The sequence below is a fragment of the Acomys minous genome (assembly GCF_964271855.1).
Source record: "Acomys minous genome assembly, chromosome: 2".
Lineage (NCBI taxonomy): Eukaryota > Metazoa > Chordata > Mammalia > Rodentia > Muridae > Acomys > Acomys minous.
Window position 1 is genome coordinate 41,772,881 of NC_140484.1, and position 19,049 is coordinate 41,791,929.

The window sequence follows — 19,049 nt, forward strand, 5'->3', positions numbered from 1 at the left end:
TAATCTGGGCACTCTCAGGGCTGGATCACAGTCCATGAGAGGAACAAGAGGCAGAAGACCCCTACAGAGCCTCTTTTCAAAATGATGCCATAGGTCATCTTATCTAAGCATTAGAGAGATTGATACTGGTGCCTATGTCTTTAACAAGGACCAAATCCCGAGTCACAAAGAAATCCTGAAGATTAGTCCTCTGCCCATTCTATGCATGACTTCCTATGCCCACTTCAGCTAGCTGGCAGGATGTCGTAACATGCCAGGCAGTCACGCCGCAGAATCCATGTGGATGCATCTGCTGTGAAATAAGTAGTTCCAGACTTCTGTTTTCCTTCAACTATCAATTCAAACTCCTTACACGTGTTCGTGTCTTGCTAGCCCGTGGCATTTCAAAGCAATTAAACTTCCATCACACATCTCAGTAATGGCTACAACAGACTTCATTTTATAGGGTTACACCACAAGAGATGCTACGCACTAAATTTCCTGTTATCCTCAAAAGAGCCAAAAGGAAGGGTATCGTAATTGTCCACAAGTGGGAAATTGCTCCTTGGCCCTTGGTGTCTATCTTGCATCTGTGCATGCCTGCTTAGATCTAATGAAAAGAAAGACTGTCCCAAGTAAGATTATAAAATAAGTATCTTTTCCAGATGAACCTCTTCACATGCAGGGAAAATCCTGGTAGAAATGGCTGAAGAAGGTCATTTCTCAGCAAGAATTGGGGAAGGCATGATGGGCCAGATGTTAGACTGCTTTCCAAGCCTCACATATTTCTTTTTCTGTGTGTGATATTTTAATGAGTTTTGGAGAAGAGAGCAGTTTCTATGCAGTTCACTCAGTTATTTGAGTAACTTAGTTGGAAGAAATATGGTGTGTTCATAGGCAAAATAACCAGGACATTCTGAAGACTTAGCTGTGGGGTCCATGCCTTTGCACATGTTCATTTAATAGCCATGAAAATTAGTTTCTTCTGCAAAATATGAACAACATATCCTGTTAATAGGATTGTTAAGATTTTATTAGCTGGCGCACAATAAAATACATATGTTACATAATATTCCCATCTTGTTTAGAATTTCATCAGTGTATATCTTTTTTCTCTACTTTTTATTTTATTCATATGGATATTTTCTCTGCATGTATGTCTGTTCACCATGTGCAAGCCTGTTACCCTCAGAGGCCAGAAGAGGGCATCAAGTACTCTGGGAAGAGAACTACTTGACAGGTGAAAGCCACCACGTGGGTGCTGGGGACTGGACCTAGGTCTTTTGTAAGAGCAGCCAGTGTTCTTTGTTGCTGAACTACCTCTCAGCCCAGGGTATTATTATTTTTAAGAAGCATGCTTGATGCATAAAATTTCAACTATCAAGGCAATGTGATAACTCGGTTCAATTCCTGCATCACTTTTGTACGGGTCTTTATTATTATTATTATTATTATTATTATTATTATTATTATTATTATTATTATTTAGGAAAGCTCAATTTTATCCCAATAATTTATATCCTAATAATAACTATCCCTTTCAGCAATATGCATCTACAGAAGCAATCATCTAGGCTTGAAGTGGGAGAAAGAATACACGCACAAGCTCATTCATAGTCCCTTATAATGTTTTTTAGAGGAGAATCAACAGTATTCAGTGTTATGCCTACTAAAAAAGATTGGCACTGTATATTGTGCTGCCCACTCTAATGTCTTGTGCTTTGGGCTGAGGGAAAGGACATTGGTGAATCATGCTCTGTGGTGGCAATGCCTATTTACCCAGACTAACGCTAAAGAGGTGGCCTTCCATGCTGCAGCCTAAGCATCACTAAAACGTTTTAGAAATACAAATTGGGGTGCTTGAGGACTAGCATATCTCAAGTGTGTGTGTGTGTTGTGTGTGTTTGTGTGTGTGCATGCGCACATGCACACATGCGCCCACGCCTGCCTATGTGTAAAACCCCCTCTCAAAGTGTTATGTTGCCCTACAGTTTGATAAGGAACTTTCTCTAAACACCTCATCCTTCTCAGTTGTCTGTCAGCTCAGAGTCGTGCACAGGCTCTGCCAGTTGGAACCTGATCCTCTGTTTCAAATGTCACCTTGCTCTTCTTAAAAGAGAAGAAGTACTACGGTTACATTGCTGCCATGTTCTGTCCTTCCTTACACAACTAGAATGCTCCGATAGCCTGAACAAAATGCCCCTTTGCTCTGATTGCCTACTTGCCTGCGTCCATTCCCTGCTCTGTGAACAGGCTCTGCAGATGTCTTGCTGACCATAGTCTCCTGCCTTCCTCATGCTGCTGCTCTTGCAAGTCTGCCTGACAGCTTTGTCATGGACCCCCACCCCCACCCCCACCCCTCACCCCGCCCCCTTTAACCATAGACATTCCTGAGAGCTCCAGAGGACAGTTCTTTGAGACCTCAGAGGGGAAGGCTCTTCCCCCTCCCCCCTGTCTCTCCCCATCCTCCTGGCCTTTCCTCCCACCCTGCTTCCCCTACTCCCCCCCCTTGTTTCCACCCCACTACTTTTGTTGTCTTTCCCAGATGGATTTTGTTTTGTTTCCCACTTTGTTACAAGGACTGTCCTTAAACTCAAAGACCTGTAGAGGAAAGGAATGGTCCTCAGAAGAGCAGCAAAGGAGGTGAGCTAGCTGAGGATCCTAGCTGTGGGGAGTGAGTTCTTCCATCAGTGAGGGCTTGGAGCCAGGTGAGCCAAAGGATCCACTCATGGGTGGGATGGCCAGATATCAGCATTTTTCGCTACTGAGTGAGATATCACTGTGTCAGTTGCTCAACTCTCACACCAGGAAGACATAGTCTGGGGACAAGGCATGTGCCCAGTACAGCTTTCCCTTAGCCTTGGATCACAGGCCCTTGGAGTACATCATTGTATTTTCATTCAAACAAGCAGAACTATCATGTCCTAAGCTACACTGGATCTCCCCAAACTGAAAAAATAGTTTCCCCATCTCTGCTTAAAAAATATCTCAGCTCCTCAGAGAAGTTATGTGCTTATGACAACCATCTTCATAGTAAATGAATAAAATAATAATTTGACCCTTATTCTTAACATATAGAAAGCTCTGCAAGTTAAACAGCAAATACGTTTTATATATGCATCTATAATAAGCTGTGCATATGTGTATGTATACATATGTGCATAATGTGTAGAAGAGAGGCCAGAATGTTTTCTAAACTCTAACTATTCGTCTCTGCAATGATGAGACCATCTGACTACCTACAGCTGCTAAGCAAGCCCATCCCAAGGGGAGCTTTGCAGTGGAGCCCCAGCAGATAGCTAAGTATCTGGAAAGCTTCCACATGCAAGCTGTCAGTAGCACTGGTGATGGCTGGCATGTCTGGAGTTGTTACTAGAGCCTGAGATTTCATGAAGAACCAGGGAAAAACAAAAGCAAACCATGTCCCAGTGTGCAGGTTTCAGCTGCTCCGTTGCCCCACCCCCACTGAAGACTGCGTTTTGCACCATGGAGCAGAAGAAGGTGTTGGAACCGTACATCCACTTCTCTGAGAGGCTCATGACACTATATCACATGGAGTTTGTGATATAGACCTTGAGCGGATGTCAGAGAAGGGGAGGAGACAAAGAAAGTCTGGTGATGCTGGAAGAATCTGTCCCAGATGCTCAGCTGTGGCACTCCAACATCAGGGCCGTGAAGAGCATCGCTCACCGCCTTCTTTTGCTCAAAACGTACACATGATGCTTTCATATTCCACCGTTCATTTTTGTTTGACAAGAGCAGTAATTTGGTGTTGACATTACACACATGGGGCACGGCGGCTTAAGACAGTACCCCAGATCCTCTTCGTTGCCAGCCTCCATCTCTTTTCTGATAGTTGACACTGTGTGATTAATGGCTGCAAGAAATTCTCCTTAGTGGGGGCAGCTCTTCAGAGAAGGAGGTTTAGAACATTGAGGATCAAAGAGCCCAAAGGTGCTAGGACTACAACAGCTGCCAGCAACTCTTTTGATTTTTGGTTCAGATTTTTTTACTCCCCTCCCCCAAAACACACACACAGATCAAGCGGCCTCCCTCAAGCCAGGAATTTTATTCTGGTAGCTTCCTTACACATAAATTGATTGATGGCAGTTGACATCCAACAGTCATGGGTGAGCTTCATTTCTCCCATGGTGGGGTCCTCTCCACTGTTCCCTGTGGTGTTTCCACTGCCCCTATCCCCTGCTGACAACCCTTTCCCAAGCCTTCAATTCTGGAGGTTCTGGCTTCATCCCTGAGCCAAAGAACATCATGTCTGCTTCACTGCTTGCTTAGCCAGAAGGTTCAGTCCTGGCTTCTGCATCTAACTAAAGCCTATGCATCCATCAAAGCACAGGCAGATGCTTTCTACTTAGTTTACCTTACCATACCTTAGTGTATGACTGATGTGTAATGTATGTACATACCTATATGTGTATGTGCTGATGCTGTCTTAGCAGCAGTAAAGAGTTTACTACACACAGGATTTGGCAACTTCCTTTACAGCCATTGTCTTTTTAGTGGTTTCTTACTCTTTTGAAATAGGATACTTGCAGTAATTATACACTTCGATGCTTTTCATTGTTTTTCATTATATCTTAGCATTATTATCTTGCCTCATGGTTGACTGAGAACACAAATCATTTTCTGTTTCTTTTGGATGCTCTGTATCTGGGGTGATGTTAAATAGACAGTAGATCTCCACAACCCATCTAAGTGATATGATAACTAAATTAGGTCAATTATAGCTATGCAGGCTTAGTGTACCTTATCCTTAGGACTAGAGGGGTTTGGGATTTGGAGGTACTTGCATATGTGTAATGCGGTATCATGGGAGAAGGCCCAAGTGTAACAGGAAATTTGTTTATGCTTTCTGGGAACCTTACATAGGACTTGAATGTAGCTGTATACATCACCGTAGTGCCCCTGCTTTCTGACTGCAACTTGTTGCATAAGGCACATGTGGAATTTCTCACCAACCCCATGTCACTTCTACAAAAGTTCTGATTATGGGGCTGAATTCCAGATTTGAGAATTAATTGAGTATGTTAATGCTAAGTATGTTTGATTAAGTACATTCATTTTGTATTGCTGAAGTGCATGGAAGTCAACACTTGCAAACAGTCAAATACTCACAGGCATTTGTCAGCCATTTCTGTACCTTAATGACTGTGCTCAGCTTAGCAAGATTAATTTTGGTTCAGGATGCTAAGTGATGGATGGTGAGAGATGGGAGCTCCCCTCCTCAGCAGCAGTTCCTAGTCTGTCCAAAACTGATGTACTTCCCAGGACACTGAACTTTTTATTTTAAAGTCAAGATAGAAGCCAGGCATGGTGGTGCCTGTCTTGAATCCCAGCACTTGGGAAGCAGAGACAAGGGGATCTCTGAGTTCAAGGCCATTATGATCTACAGAGCAAGTTCCAGAACAGCCAGGGCCACACAGAGAAACCCTGCCTCAAATGATGATGATGATCATGATAATCATGATCATGATCATGATGGTCACGGCGACCACGATGACCATGATGACGACGAAGAAAAGGAGGAGGAGGAGGAGGAGGAGGAGGAGGAGGAGGAGATAAATATAGTCAAGATACTCCTGAGCCAACCCGGACATTTAGTCCCTTTGGAGCCCTGGGCTGTAGTGAATCCTCTCGGGCCTCACTGCACCTTCCTGTTAGATTTCAGTGACACCCACGGATAGATGCCGCTCACTCTGTTTGCACTATCCCTCAGTCACGGGCAAAGTATTAAATTTCTCCCAGGCTCCTATCGGCATCCCTGTATGTTGGATACTTGCTGTGTTTTGTGCCCTGGATACCACAGAGCATTTTGCACATCTGACAGCTGGTAGCAGAAAAGCTCTCAATCACTTCAAAAAGCTCAAAAACTTACCAAAAAAAATACTTTTTCTAAAACATATTGTGCCTCTTGTGTTCAGAAACTTCATTTACTCTTCCTCCCTGCTGAACTTCCTAGCTTTCTTTAAACTGTGGTTTTGTAAGCTGCTTGCTAGAGCCATTGCCTAAATTAGCAGCATCTGTTTTTTAATCCCATGATCACTCACTCGCACACACGGTGATTAGCTTCTCTCCGCACCTCTGCTCTCATCAGAAAATGGAAATACACCTGCCCGAGAGTAGGCTCAATCTTCCTGACTTCCCTGATCTGTCTGTTTCAAGCCAGTAAGCCTTTGGATAACTCTGAAGTAAAACTAAAAACTCACTGTGCTTCCAGAGCTAGATGGTAATGTTTTTGGCAAGCTGAGCTGCTTGTGAGAGGTAGTTTTATGAATTCTCCACTTCTGCCTTGTGCATCCAAAGGGATAAATGGGCACGCAGTCCAACAGGACACATGCAAGTGATGCGAGTTATACAGCCCTCACCTCCCACACATATGAGGGAGGAGCTGGCCCTTCTTCACACTTCTAAAAAAAATGAATTTATTTTCTGAAATATACTCAGGCAGCGTTGTTCCAGGATCTTTAAAGAGTTTTATACACATGCCCTGTTCCCTCGATGTCTTTATAATAATTGCTTTTGAGTGTTAACTATTGTTGTGTTGGAAATGGACATTTGCTAGCCCTACTTATTGAAATGGAAGTTTCTGGTTGGGATCCCTAGCCATATCCATGTTAATAATAGCCCGCTTACAAAAGTTTTTGTTTCCTGCGCAAAATGAGTTCTACTTGATCTTGTGAAATTATTTTCAGGCTTAAGTTTTGTTCGGAGTTTTGCATGAGATACATGTTAAGTAAGTCTCCTTTAACAGTGGAACGGCCCTGCCACAGGCAGCTGTTTGCACAAGGCACTTGCCACCATAGTAAGTGTGTAAACTGTCTACCTCGACTCTTAAGTAAATTTCAAAAGTTATTGATGACTCCACACGAGGTAAAGGGGAAGAAACACAATTCCTCCTTCTCATGATAGTCTTCTAGCAAACCTGCCTGACACTGGTGGGTCAACAGCTCTGCCTGTGCTATTTGTTCACCCCCTGAGTATTTACATAAACAGACACCCTGCAGCCGCTGGGGAAATGGCATCCTGGGCTCCGTGGCTCCTCAATGGAGCTGGGCAGGCAAGTGAGAACACACCTCACATGGCTCGTTTTGTTTTGTTCTTTTAATCAGCATTTTTTTTCTACTTGAGGTGATTTTGAATGTGCAATTTTTACATTATATTTTTTAAAAAATCATTATTGTTTCCAGGCTTCTCAGTGTTATTTCCTCTCCTGACACTACTTTTTTTTTTTTTTAATTTGTGTGTTTTACTGGTTTGGTTTTTTTTGAGACAGAGTTTCTCTGTGTAGCTTTTGCTGTCCTGGAACCCTATGGACCAGGCTGGCCTCGCACTCAGAGAGCCGCCTGCCTCTGCCTCCAGGTGCTGGGATGAAAGGCGTACGCCACCACCACCTGGCCTGACATCACATTTTCGAACAGCTTATGTGTCCAGTACATTCACTGTCTAACTATTTCCTCATCCGTATTTACCAACAAAACAGATAATGGCCTGTCAGGCTACACAGAGTTGACATACTGCCAACAAGAAAAATTAATAGATAAAAGAATTAACATCATCTTTTTCTTCAGTTGGGTATCACTTTCTTAGACAAAAATACAATTTTGAGTATTTCAAAATACTAAAAACTCCATTACTGACTTAATGACTTTCATTGGTCTATTCCAGTTTCCACGTTGATTGACACTAGTCTATAATGTTTTGTTTTTCTGTTGAGCTATGTCTCCTCAGCCCTTTTCTTTACCATCTATTTTGAGTGCTTCATGCACAGACTATGCACCTAGAGGGTAGGAATGGAATTGGAAGCAAAAGCAAATGTATGTATAGCCTTCTACTTAACTCCAATTTATAACTTTTCTACTTACCTCAAGAGGCTGCGTAACAGGCTTGAGGCGTTGGTAATAGGTGATGCCCCTTGTTGGCCATTTATCCTCTAATGGGTGTTAGCTGGTATGAGGTCAGGGCATGCAGAAGAGCAGAGTAAATGTAGCCAGAGGGCTCAAGTGACCTTCCGGAGCCTTGCTCCTCCCCTTCTGACCCTCTCCCAATCATACCTCCAGTCTTATTACTATATAAGTACTAATTACTTATTAAAATATAAGTTGGGATGCTTTAAAACCAGAGGTATGGCAGATACTCGACAGACTTAGAATAACACTATTAATAAAAATTCAGCTTCCCCAGGGGAATAAAATACCTTAGCATATGTGTAATTAAAGGATATCAGGTCTACAGGCGGTGGTTAAATAAGGGAGCAGAAGTCACAAAAGATCTCCATCATTTCATTTCCTTAGGCCTTACCTTCTCTTGAGTCCTTTCGTAGGAAAATCTTGTTGGTGAAAATGTAGTAATAGTTGTCCATATTTATGGGATGAGTGTAGTACTTTTGTAATGCATATAGTGAGTATAAATGAAATCAGGGTAACTTAGGTTTTTCTATCTCCTTATCATCTTTATGTTGGGAGGACCTGCCCCCCTGCACCCTTAAAATACAACATAGGTTAGTATCACCTGTAGTCCCTGACTGTGGACCAGAATACTAGAATTAAAATCTCCACTTAGTTGTTTACCATCCATTCCCACCATCTCTGCCCTCATCTTGCACTTGCATTCCGATCTGGTATTTCTCTTATATTCAATGGTCTTCCTTCTCTTTTTATGACTTTATATAATATTATGAAACTGAAACAAAGTATCAGAATTGTTCACAGGAATTGCCAGTTTGGTCAAGGTTGCTAGTGACTTCATTTGTTTGTATTCTTTCCTTGGTATACTTAAGATATTTTACAATGAACTTGCTTTTTACTAAAGAAGAACATTTTAAGAAAATTTCATAAATAATAAAAGTTGTGTGTTTATCCTACATGTTTTCTTGCTGTGCCAAAGTAGAATGTGGGTTTATATATTTGCTATGGCCTGTCGGGCTCAGCACCTGATAACAAAATAATGTGTAGGTTTTCTCACCTGGGATCTATTATACTATTCAATGAGCCATGGCACACTCCATCATAATATCCTAAAATAAGAAAGTTGTGGATAAAATGTTGTATTTTGTGTTAGGTCTCAAACCCAGCACAAATGGATGAGGTGCCTATTTAACTAACATATCAAAGTGGATCTGGCCCCTGCTAGGTTCTCCCTGCATCTCTCAGTCACTACCTATTACAGGGCACTCACTCCAGGATGGCGTACCCCGACCCCTAACCTCTTCCGCCCAGGGGTTAGAGCTGGCCTGCTCTTCCTCCACCTGCCCTTCCCTATATAATGCAGCCATTTTGGTTACCTGTTTTTTTGTTTTGTTTTGTTTTTTTTTTGTCTATTCTCTTGGCCAGTCTCTTGGCCCATGCTGTCCCTCTTGGTTGGCAACTGTTTGCTGTCTCTTCTCCCCTTCCTGCCCTCACCTCACATGGCTCAAGGTCATGTCCATCTGGACTCTTCCAGATGCCTCTGCCTCTGGCTATTCTCTCCGTTTTATCTTCAGTAAACTTTCTCCTACACCATACCTAGGAGCAGAAATGTCCTTTTCTTTTTTATTTCTTTTTGTCATTCATCCTGTATTATATAATTGATGACAAACAACATAAATCTAACTATCACTGAGTTCTGACACAAATTTTCTTTTTTATGTCTTCTAATTTCCAAAGTTCTCATGAAACATCAGACTACTTCCTCCATTAAGCATCTTGCAGTGAAGCTGGTGTCCAGGGGCACATAACAGCCGATGAGTTAATCATCAGTTAAGTCAGTGATACAGCTTTAAAGCCGTTTGCCCTGTGCAGTGCCTGTCACACAAGAACTCCAAGGAATGGAAGATGGACAGAAAGATGGGGGGGGGGAGTGGAGTAGATAGAGGGATCAAGGGGTGGAGGGTGGACTGAGGGGTGAGCAGAAGGGCAAGGGGGTTCACAAGTTATAGGACTACAAAGGAGACTACTGGACAACGCTGTTTAGATTTTGGTTACTCTCTTGACTTTTTATTGATCCGAGAATTCAAGAAGTAGATGGACCAGCTAGGTGTTCAGGAGCTCTGAGAGTTCCTGGGCTTTGTTCTGTGCAAAGGAGAAATGAGGAAAGTTAGGCCAAGGGCTTGATATAGGAAAAGTCACTGTGGCTTTCACCATACTGGAACAGAGGGGCTTCCCAGGGAAGCCATGCTCAATGAGGGGCATACTTTAAAATCTGCAACAGCACGGTCTCCTAAAGTGTTATGGATGTTAAGCAACCCATAGACGTGGGCTACTATGGGAATTTCTGCATAAAATAGTTAGTACAATGATTTTTTTAAAAATGGTGTAGGATAACTCAGAAGTCTAACTTCATGTTAACTATACAGATAGGGGTGTAGTTTCATACAAAATCAAGATTTTTACGTCGTCAACAGGCATTTCAAAGTATTTTTAAAGGGCACTGAACACGTAGAATTTGCTGCACCATCAGTAAGATAATTCCGCAGTTAACTGACATTTCGGAGACAGTCACATCAAACTCATCTCTAGACAGCTTGTATTCTAATTGAAAACTAATGGATCTGAAGACAAGAAAAGCCAGCATAAAAGTCTACAAGCCTCCAGATATTTTATGCATATAATTTAATGAATCTTTTATAGGCCAAAAGAAAGATAATTATTTATGCCTTTGGGGTATTTAACCTAATTACTAGATATGTCAAAATTTGATATTTCTGGCATATGAGTAGTTCTACTCACATTGAGAAATTGTGTACATTATCATTTTTTTCTTTAAAGTCATTAGTGATTTTATCTCGTAATTCAATGATGTCATCATTTTAACACAAATGGCTCTCAGTAGGGGTCTTGGATCCAAATAGTGTGGGTCAGAATCCAGCTCAACCACTGACTCACTGGTCACTTTGGACAAGTGTCTCCCTGTGCCTTGTTCCTTCATCCATGAGTGATGACAGTGATCACACTAGCATCTTCAGATTGCTGGAAGCAGTAAATATAAAACGTAGACTAGTATCTAGCATGTGGAAACAGTTCATAAATGTCTGTCACATTGGTACAATATTGCATAATCAATGGATGCTCCCAGTGATCTTGTTTTCTTTTTGTGATTCTTTGGCTTTTCAAGTCTTGCTGGGAAGACAGTCACGACCCCCCCCTCCAAGGCTATGTCTGCCATCTCTGTTGAAGGGCACCATGAATTAGTGTGGGCAGCAAAGGTTCACTGAACCACAGTAAAGCTGATCTTTCTTGCCTTCACAGTGAGCCATCTCTATGGATTTGGACTGATGGATGCAGAAGCCATGGTGATGGAGGCAGAGAAGTGGACAACTGTTCCTCAGCAGCACGTGTGCGTGGAAAGCACGGACCGGCAAATCAAGTAATGCTTGCTCAGCCTACCGGCAGCCTGACAGTCAATCCCCAAAACAAGGCCAGGCAACTGCTGTAAAGCATGGAAGCTGGAGGCATCTGTTGCTTCTTTCTAGTTATAAAGTAGAGATAGAATGTCCTACCCAGCGATCCTTCAGTGACAAGCATCCCTTCCGAGGGCAGCCCTGGACTAGTGGGCTGTCCTACGTTCCCCGCTTGTCCGTGTCCTTGCTTGATGAAGCAAGAATTCTCCTGATCTTTATATTCCTCCAACTTAACCACATACTACCATAGTTCTCCAAAGAGTGCAGTCAAGCAAATAGCAATGAGGTTGCACATCCCTGAGAGTCGTGAGGCCTGTTCTCCAGTGTTAGCAGCGCACGCTCAGGGGTTGTATTTGCTGTGTTTACCCAGATGTATATGAGGCCGCTCCCAGGTGCTGGATCCTAAGAACAGCACGTACCTCTGGGGCCTTTCTAGAGTTCTTGGTTTCTTCTCAGAAACCTCTCTTCCCTGAAAACTTTGTGAACTATATTTAGAGTGTGCGATGAACATGCAGCCTTATAGTCCTGGAAGAAGTGTGTTAGTAAGCATGAAAATGGAATAATGTTGGAATTTGGTTTGGTTTGGTTTTTCAAGTTTTCCCCCATTTATCTCTTTCATGGCACAGAGTGAGAAAGCAAAATTAAAGGGGAGCAGAAAGTTCGTCAGTATTTATGCCCCCAGCACTTATCACAGATAAAAGTCCCTTGCTTCCCCATGTCCTCTCACTTGCATTCTTCCCTTTAAACGACCCAGTCATTTGAGTGTCTGACACACAGCTGTCCCCCCAGGCCCACTCACCTGATTTCTGCCGCATCTTTTGTTCAAACCTTTACTCTCTCTCCTGCCAGGACCATTCGCCCGAACAGTGCTGTGCGCTCCATCTACAAAGCCTCTGGCTGCTCGGATAATCCCAACCATCACGTCAATTACCTGGAGCATGTAGTTGTCCGTATTACCATCACACACCCGAGGAGGGGAGACCTGGCCATCTACCTGACCTCACCCTCAGGAACCAGGTCCCAGCTTTTGGCCAACAGGTACAGTGAGGGTCTCTGCCTACCATGGTGGGGACCACAGCTATACTTGATATTCCTCAAGGTAGATAGAAATAATTGCTTTTTATTCCTACCTTTGGGACCAAGGACATGGACTTTAGATACCATACTTTCTTAGCGTCTAAGTAGGGTGGAGGCTGCCTAGCATCCATAGACATGGCAGGGTAGCGTTCTATAGTTGGGTATTGAAAAGGTGATGCAGAAAGGTTGAAGGCCATTGTTCTTTATTCTGAAAAGGAATGTCAGAGCACTAAGGGGAAAGAAACAGTGGGAGCATCAGTAGATAAGAGTGAGTGGGGACATAGACTCATCTTCAAGTTAATACTGTCTCTGTGTTTGGACTTCCTGTGTTCTCATGAAATCAGCCTTTTCCTTCTGTGCATAGAGAACCCCTGGGTACTAGGGGAGGGGGGGGTCCCCCAGGTCTTAATACTATTTACAGTTAACTGCAGCTTTACCAGAACAAGTATGCAGGGGGAAGGGATGTGAGGGTACCACTGCATCAGACCCTGAGGAACCCCGTCCACACCTTCCCCCTGCTGTAAACAGAGGGCCTCGGCTGATTGCCCTGCCTACCTACTCATCCCAACAAGCAATGTGTGATTAATGGAGACAGCTGGTGTTACGAAAGCCAGGGCAGGCCTTTCTTGCTTGCATTTTGTTTTTTCTTCCTCTCTTTTCTTTGTTCCTCAGAGTTTCACTTGAGTGAGTGTTGTGGTAGAACACTGTGAAGACAGGCTTCACATATGCACGGCCTTCCTATGTCCTGAGTCCATCCTTGCCTTGCAGAAAGCTGGCCTCTCTGCTGTTGCTGCTTGCTGGGAAAACTCAGTCCCATATACTGATTTTTAACTGCACTTTACCATCTATTATTGACATCCCGCAACAATGACTTCAGTGAAGTAACCCTTCCAGCTGATGGGCATCTGGTGGCCTCCAGGGTCACTAGCTTCGGGGCACACATGTGTGCCTCCACAGTCCACATCTGCTTTGCCATTTGAAACTGCTGAGTGCGCGAATAAATACTCCAGAGCTTGCATCCTTGACCTGCACTCAGGCTTACCTCCGCCTCCCCCATCCAGGTTTGCAGCAGTGCCTTGACCTGCAGCATCTTACGGGATTGCTCCCTGTATCTCCTTCCAAGTCTGAAGACGTGTGTGCCAGAAAACAGTAGCAAGACTGGTGAGAGCTGGAGGCACTAAAGTTATGATGAGGCACAATCATCTCTGGCTCCCCCCACCCCCAGAACATTTTTCTGAGTGGCCGGCCCTTTAAATGTGAAATAGCTACATAGCTGCAGCTGGTCCCAAAGCCACACAGAGCACCTCTGCCTTTCTTGCACTCGATACTGGGAGTATCCCTCCTACCTAGGCAGCTAAAGAAAGGTGGTTTCTTCTGGCAATCTTTTCCTCTGACACAGTTGAAGGTGTCATTTAGTACAGGAAAGCAATTCCTCATAATTTCTTAGTTTCTGGCTTCGTGCCAGGGAGACTTTGTGACCTGTCAGTGTGGCCCTAATTCAAAGCTCATTCCCAGCCTAGGAAGCAAAGAGCTGAGGGGTGGGGACAGGACAGGACACAAGACACAAAGAAGTGGGTGGAGAGGAGTGAAGAAAAGCCTTGCTGTGCCCCTGATGACCTTTAGGTTAGTCTCCAAGGCAGTCCTTTGCCTCGAGGTAGAGGTGAATGTGGTGGGATTTAGAAGGCGTCTCTGTGCCAGAGAATATGTCTAAGAGCAGTGAATGCTTGCCCCACCAGACATTCAGCCTGTGTTCTGAAGAGTGAAGCTTCTTAGCTGAGTATGGTGATAGCTGCCTATAACACCAGCTCTAGCAAGGCTGAGAACAGAGGATTGTAAGTTCAAAGCCAGCCTGGGCTACAAAGCAAAAACAACCTGTCTCAAACAATTTTCTTAATTAAAAACTGGAGAAACAAAGTAGAAATTTCCCAAAGAAGATCATTTTACATAAAGATCACAGTCCAAAAGTAGGAATTAATCTTTTTAAAGTAGTTTATCTAGCTAGGCAATTAGCTGGTAGCAGCTTTCTCATCTTGTCTGGCCTCCCCCTGCCTGCGTGCTTACTAGCTTGGCTGCCACTGTGGAAGTTTTTTTTTTTGTTTTTTGGTTGGGTTTTTGAGACAGGGACTCACTATGTAGCCCAGGCTGCTGACCTGTAAGTCACTAAGTAGACCAGGCAAGCCTTGAACTCACACATCCACCTGCCTCTGCATCCAGATTGCCCAGGTTACAGGCTTGCATCTCTGTGCTCAGCTGCCCCAAAGCTTTGATGTAGTGGGTCCACCTAGGCTCACAGCCCACCACAGAAGGAAAAGTTCTAGCATCAGCTTAGACCCCAAGCTCTCTCCAGGTCGTTGTCCTATAACACTTCTTCCAGGACCCCATTTTCCTTGACATTTCACTAAGGAATTTCTTCACAGTTGTTTATCCATTGGCCACTGTAGTTCCTGGACGGTCTTGGTTTCTACAAACTACCGTACATGGCAGTTACATCTGGGTGGGCCGTCTGGAGCCCCTCCGTGGCTCCCTGCACCACTGACGGGCAGCTCCTGTGGGGAACAGCTGTTAGGAGGAGAATGGTCTGCCCAGGAGGCTGCAGGTGCTAAGTGCTGGAAGACACTGGGCAGCATTCAGAACTCAAGGCCAGTTTGAGCTTTGGGCTGCATTAGCGCAGCAAGCAGGCTTCCTTCCCTGGCAAGCCACTGTGGTGATTTAGTGGGTTGGAGCTACGGGGTCACCAGAACTGTCCTGGGGTGGACAAATGGCCGTTTCTGGTTATCCTCTTCCTTCTCCCCCAGCCCTCCCTGCCTCTTGGCCAATATCCCCTGCCTTGCCAAAAGCCAAACCGAATTCAGAGCACATGGCTTACTCCAGGGGGAATATGGAGGTCAGACGGGTCAAGGGGGAAAAGCTGGTATGTCTGGAGCCCTTTGAAAACTCTTAAATGAGAGCATTTTCAAATACCGTGTACAAAGTGTCCAAACAAAAGCTTGTCTCACCAAATTCTTCCATCAAATACCCTTGTTAGAATTAAGAACAGCTTCTCCCCAAACCTCCACCACCCCTGTATCACTTCGCTTTAGACTTGGCTTAATTGTGTTGGCTCTCAGCTCCAGTGTTTGGCCTCAGAATGAAAGCTGAAACTGCCTCCCTTCCTAAATTTGATTATGGAAAGGTATTTCTGCTTCTAATTATAGTCCCAAGTAGAAAGAGGTTACACTTTTGCAGTCTGCAAAGCCCAATAATTGTGTATAAAATGTAGTAATTATCCTTTAATCACTTTTGTCAGGGCACCCCCCCTAAACGTTCAATTGGAAACTGTTGGCATTGGTAGACATCATGGAATATAAATGCATCTGTGGCTTACAGTAAAAACACTACTTCTGCAATGATCCTGCTGCTGTCACTCAGAACCAGCATTTAGATTTATACAGAGCTGGTTTTCTCTTGACTTCACTGACATCTGTGTTTGAATCTAGAGAAATAAGTTTCTTTATGAAACAGGTGTAATATTTCAGCTACCTCACAAACTCAGTGATTGTTGAATAAGATAATACACAGGAAAACCCTTGTAAGCATTTAGCAAGCAGTACCCTGCTTACGCAGTGCATCTCAAAAGACCCAGCCAGAGGCTTTATCAAACACAGATGCCTGAGCCCTGCTCACAGGCTCCTTTCCTCAGTTCTGGGGTACAGTCTAAGAAGCCCCATTTCTAATAAGCTAGCTGTGATTAGAGCTGCCTACCCATAGACCACACCTCAACTGCAAGTTAAAAGATCACCCAGAGTCTCTTGGTTTTGTGTTACAAAATATCTTATATGTGATATTGTCCACAACGCTGTGTATGTAATTTATAAAGGCATTTATAATGCAGAACAGACTCTTGCATAAAAGCAATATACACCATAATGAAGCCAATCTTTCGCAAGATGAAGCATTCCACATACCCACAAAGGGGATGTGTTTGGGGGCTAATGAAAGACTCAATCATATGCTTGTTGAAACATAACATTTAAGGGATTTTTTTTTTAGATATTCTAAGCCTCTCTGGTACTAATACCAAAACATTTCTTTTTTAAAAAATTATTTTAATTATTTTTTCCAGAGAAAAGTATTTTTTATTTATTTAAGTAATTTATTCAGATTACATCTTATTTGTTATCCCCTCACTTGTATCTTCCGATTCCCTCTCCCTCCCTCTTTCATCCTATTCCCCTCCCCTAGGTCTGTGACAGGGACCTTGTCCCCCACTATAAGATCACAGTCTATCAGGTCTCTTCCTGGTAGCCTGAGTGTCACCAGGTCTTCCCACCAAGGGAAAGTGGTCTAATAGAGGGTACCAGAGTTCATGTCCGAGTCAGTCCCTGCTCTCCACACAATTGTGGAGAATGTGCTGTCCATTGGCTAGATCTGGATAGGGGTTCAAGGTTTACTGCATGCATTGTTCTTGGTTGGTACAGTAGTTTGAGTTGACCTGCGTGGGTCCAGATCTGCCAGCCTGAATGGTCTTCTTGTAGGTTTCTAGGACCCTCAGGATCCTTCTATTTCCCCATTCTTCCTTACGTCTCTCACCTAGAGTCCCAATAGGAGGTCTCAGTATCCATCCCAATCTCTGGCTAAGCAAAGACTTTCATGGGATATCTCTGTTATTCTAGTGTCCAATTATAAGTGAGTATATGCCATGTGCTTCTTTCTGGGTCTGGGTTAACTGACTCAGGATGGTATTCATAATAGCCAGAACCTGGAAACAACCTAGATGTCCCTCAGTCAAAGAATGGATAAAGAAACTGTGGTACATTTACACTATGGAATACTACACTACTATTAAAAATAATGAAATCCTGAAATTTGTAGGCAAATGGATGGAACTAGAAATATTTTAATTAGTCTTAAATGTGTGCATGTGAGCACATGTGCATAGGAGTATAGGTGCCTATAAAAGCCATAGGTTTTGGATTCCCGGGAGCTAGAGTTAAAATGGCTGTAAGCTGCCCAATATGGGTGCTGGCACCTAACTCAGGTCCTCTGGGAGAGCAGAGGTTAAATGTTTTTAACCCACCAAATGAGCTCTCCAGCCCCCAAAACATTTAAGAACTTGAAGTAAGAAAAAGAATAAACCAAATAGTACGTTTTAAATACCCAATATCATAAACAGTCTATTATAATTTATCTCAGTGGGGGCTTGGAGCATCAGTGAGTTCCACTCTAAACTGTGATGAAACACCTGCAAAATAAAAGAGAAGAGAAATCCTCCCCAAAACACAGGCTGATGCAGGGCTAGCATGAATAGTAGACGGTGATTCTGAAATTAAAACCATTTACAATCTTAGAAATAATTACAGCACATGGTTGCCAGTACTTATAAAATGCCTTGTTATTTAGCTGCCACACCTTCTTGGAAGCCTGTTGTAGCCGTGATATATTGACTAGACTCTTAAGTGAAAGGAGGGGAAAAAAATCTTATGCTAATTATATGAGTTATTTCCTGATGTGCTACACATAATGGCAGGCTCCTCTAGCAGGCTTCATCCAAAGTAATTAGTTTGAAAACCACGCAGGAGCGTAGGGCTGGGGCACCATCTTAATAAGTGGGTGTAATTTGTGCCAGTTGCACCTATCATTTCACTGAGCCCACAATTAGGAAGTCAACCGTGACAAGACTGACTTCTCTGTAACAGAAGTGGATCTGCACGTGGTGACAATCTACTCTAGCTTTTAGCGCACTGGCTCTATTTTATTAGCATGTTACCCACACTGATAATGTTGGTGTGTCATTTGTCTCTGCTGTTGGCGCAGCACAGGTATGCAAAGCGGGCATTAGACTTCTCAGTTGGTTCAAGGAAGGCCGTTGCTTTAGAATCTCTTTCATAGAGAGCCTTGATTTCGTGCCTGGTTTATTTTATGGACAAATATATTCCCTGCAATACTGAGCTAATTTGCAAGCTGCATTAACTTTTCCTGCTTAAAAAAAAAAGAGAGAGAGAGAGAAATGCAGTTTTAATTACAATGCTAAAAGACAAAAAAAATATTAAAATATTGAATCAAAATCAGAATATGGAACTGCATGTCCCCATTTTAACTAACCTGAGCTCAAGGCTCAGGTTAGACAAGAGATACAGATGCCCAGTTAGCTGACACAGCTGTCCTTGTCTGTCTGTGTGCCCATCAACTCTTCAGAATGTCAGGTTGTGTCTCACCGCATTTACATCCCTCAACTTTTAGATTCACAACACATTAATGAACACCCTGACTTTCTGAAGAGGGAAGAGGCCAGGCAAGAAGCTAACAATATGTGCATAGCCAGAGCAAATGCAGATCTCAGTTTTGATACAGTTATTTGAATTTGATATCACTCGTATCTCTACCTAGCATTAATTCTTTGCTCCAAATGGGATCTTAAAGTGATTGGCATCAAAGGACTGATTTCAAAGGGGGACAAGAAAGGACCCCAGGGAAGGAACACAGGGCCTGCCAATCCAGCCAGCCAGGAACTGATCCCTGAGCAATTAAAAGTTGACTGAGGTTTTAGAGACAAGCCAGTGGCCTCAGATCTCCTTTAGAAGTGTTGATGTGAGGCCACGAGCCAAATGTCCTGGCTAAAATG

General features: G+C 43.4%; 1 protein-coding gene across 4 annotated transcripts in view; it reads left to right on the forward strand.

Moving 5' to 3' along the window:
• The window catches only part of PCSK5 (proprotein convertase subtilisin/kexin type 5), a 440,201-nt gene that overhangs the window by 259,415 nt on the left and 161,737 nt on the right, over window positions 1-19,049 (forward strand). For all 4 annotated transcript variants that reach the window (XM_084770008.1, XM_084770009.1, XM_084770010.1 and 1 more), the window contains exons 11-12: window positions 11,220-11,337; window positions 12,221-12,409. In XM_084770008.1, coding sequence (XP_084626134.1) covers window positions 11,220-11,337; window positions 12,221-12,409 — 307 coding nt within the window. The remainder of the gene's footprint in view (window positions 1-11,219; window positions 11,338-12,220; window positions 12,410-19,049) is intronic.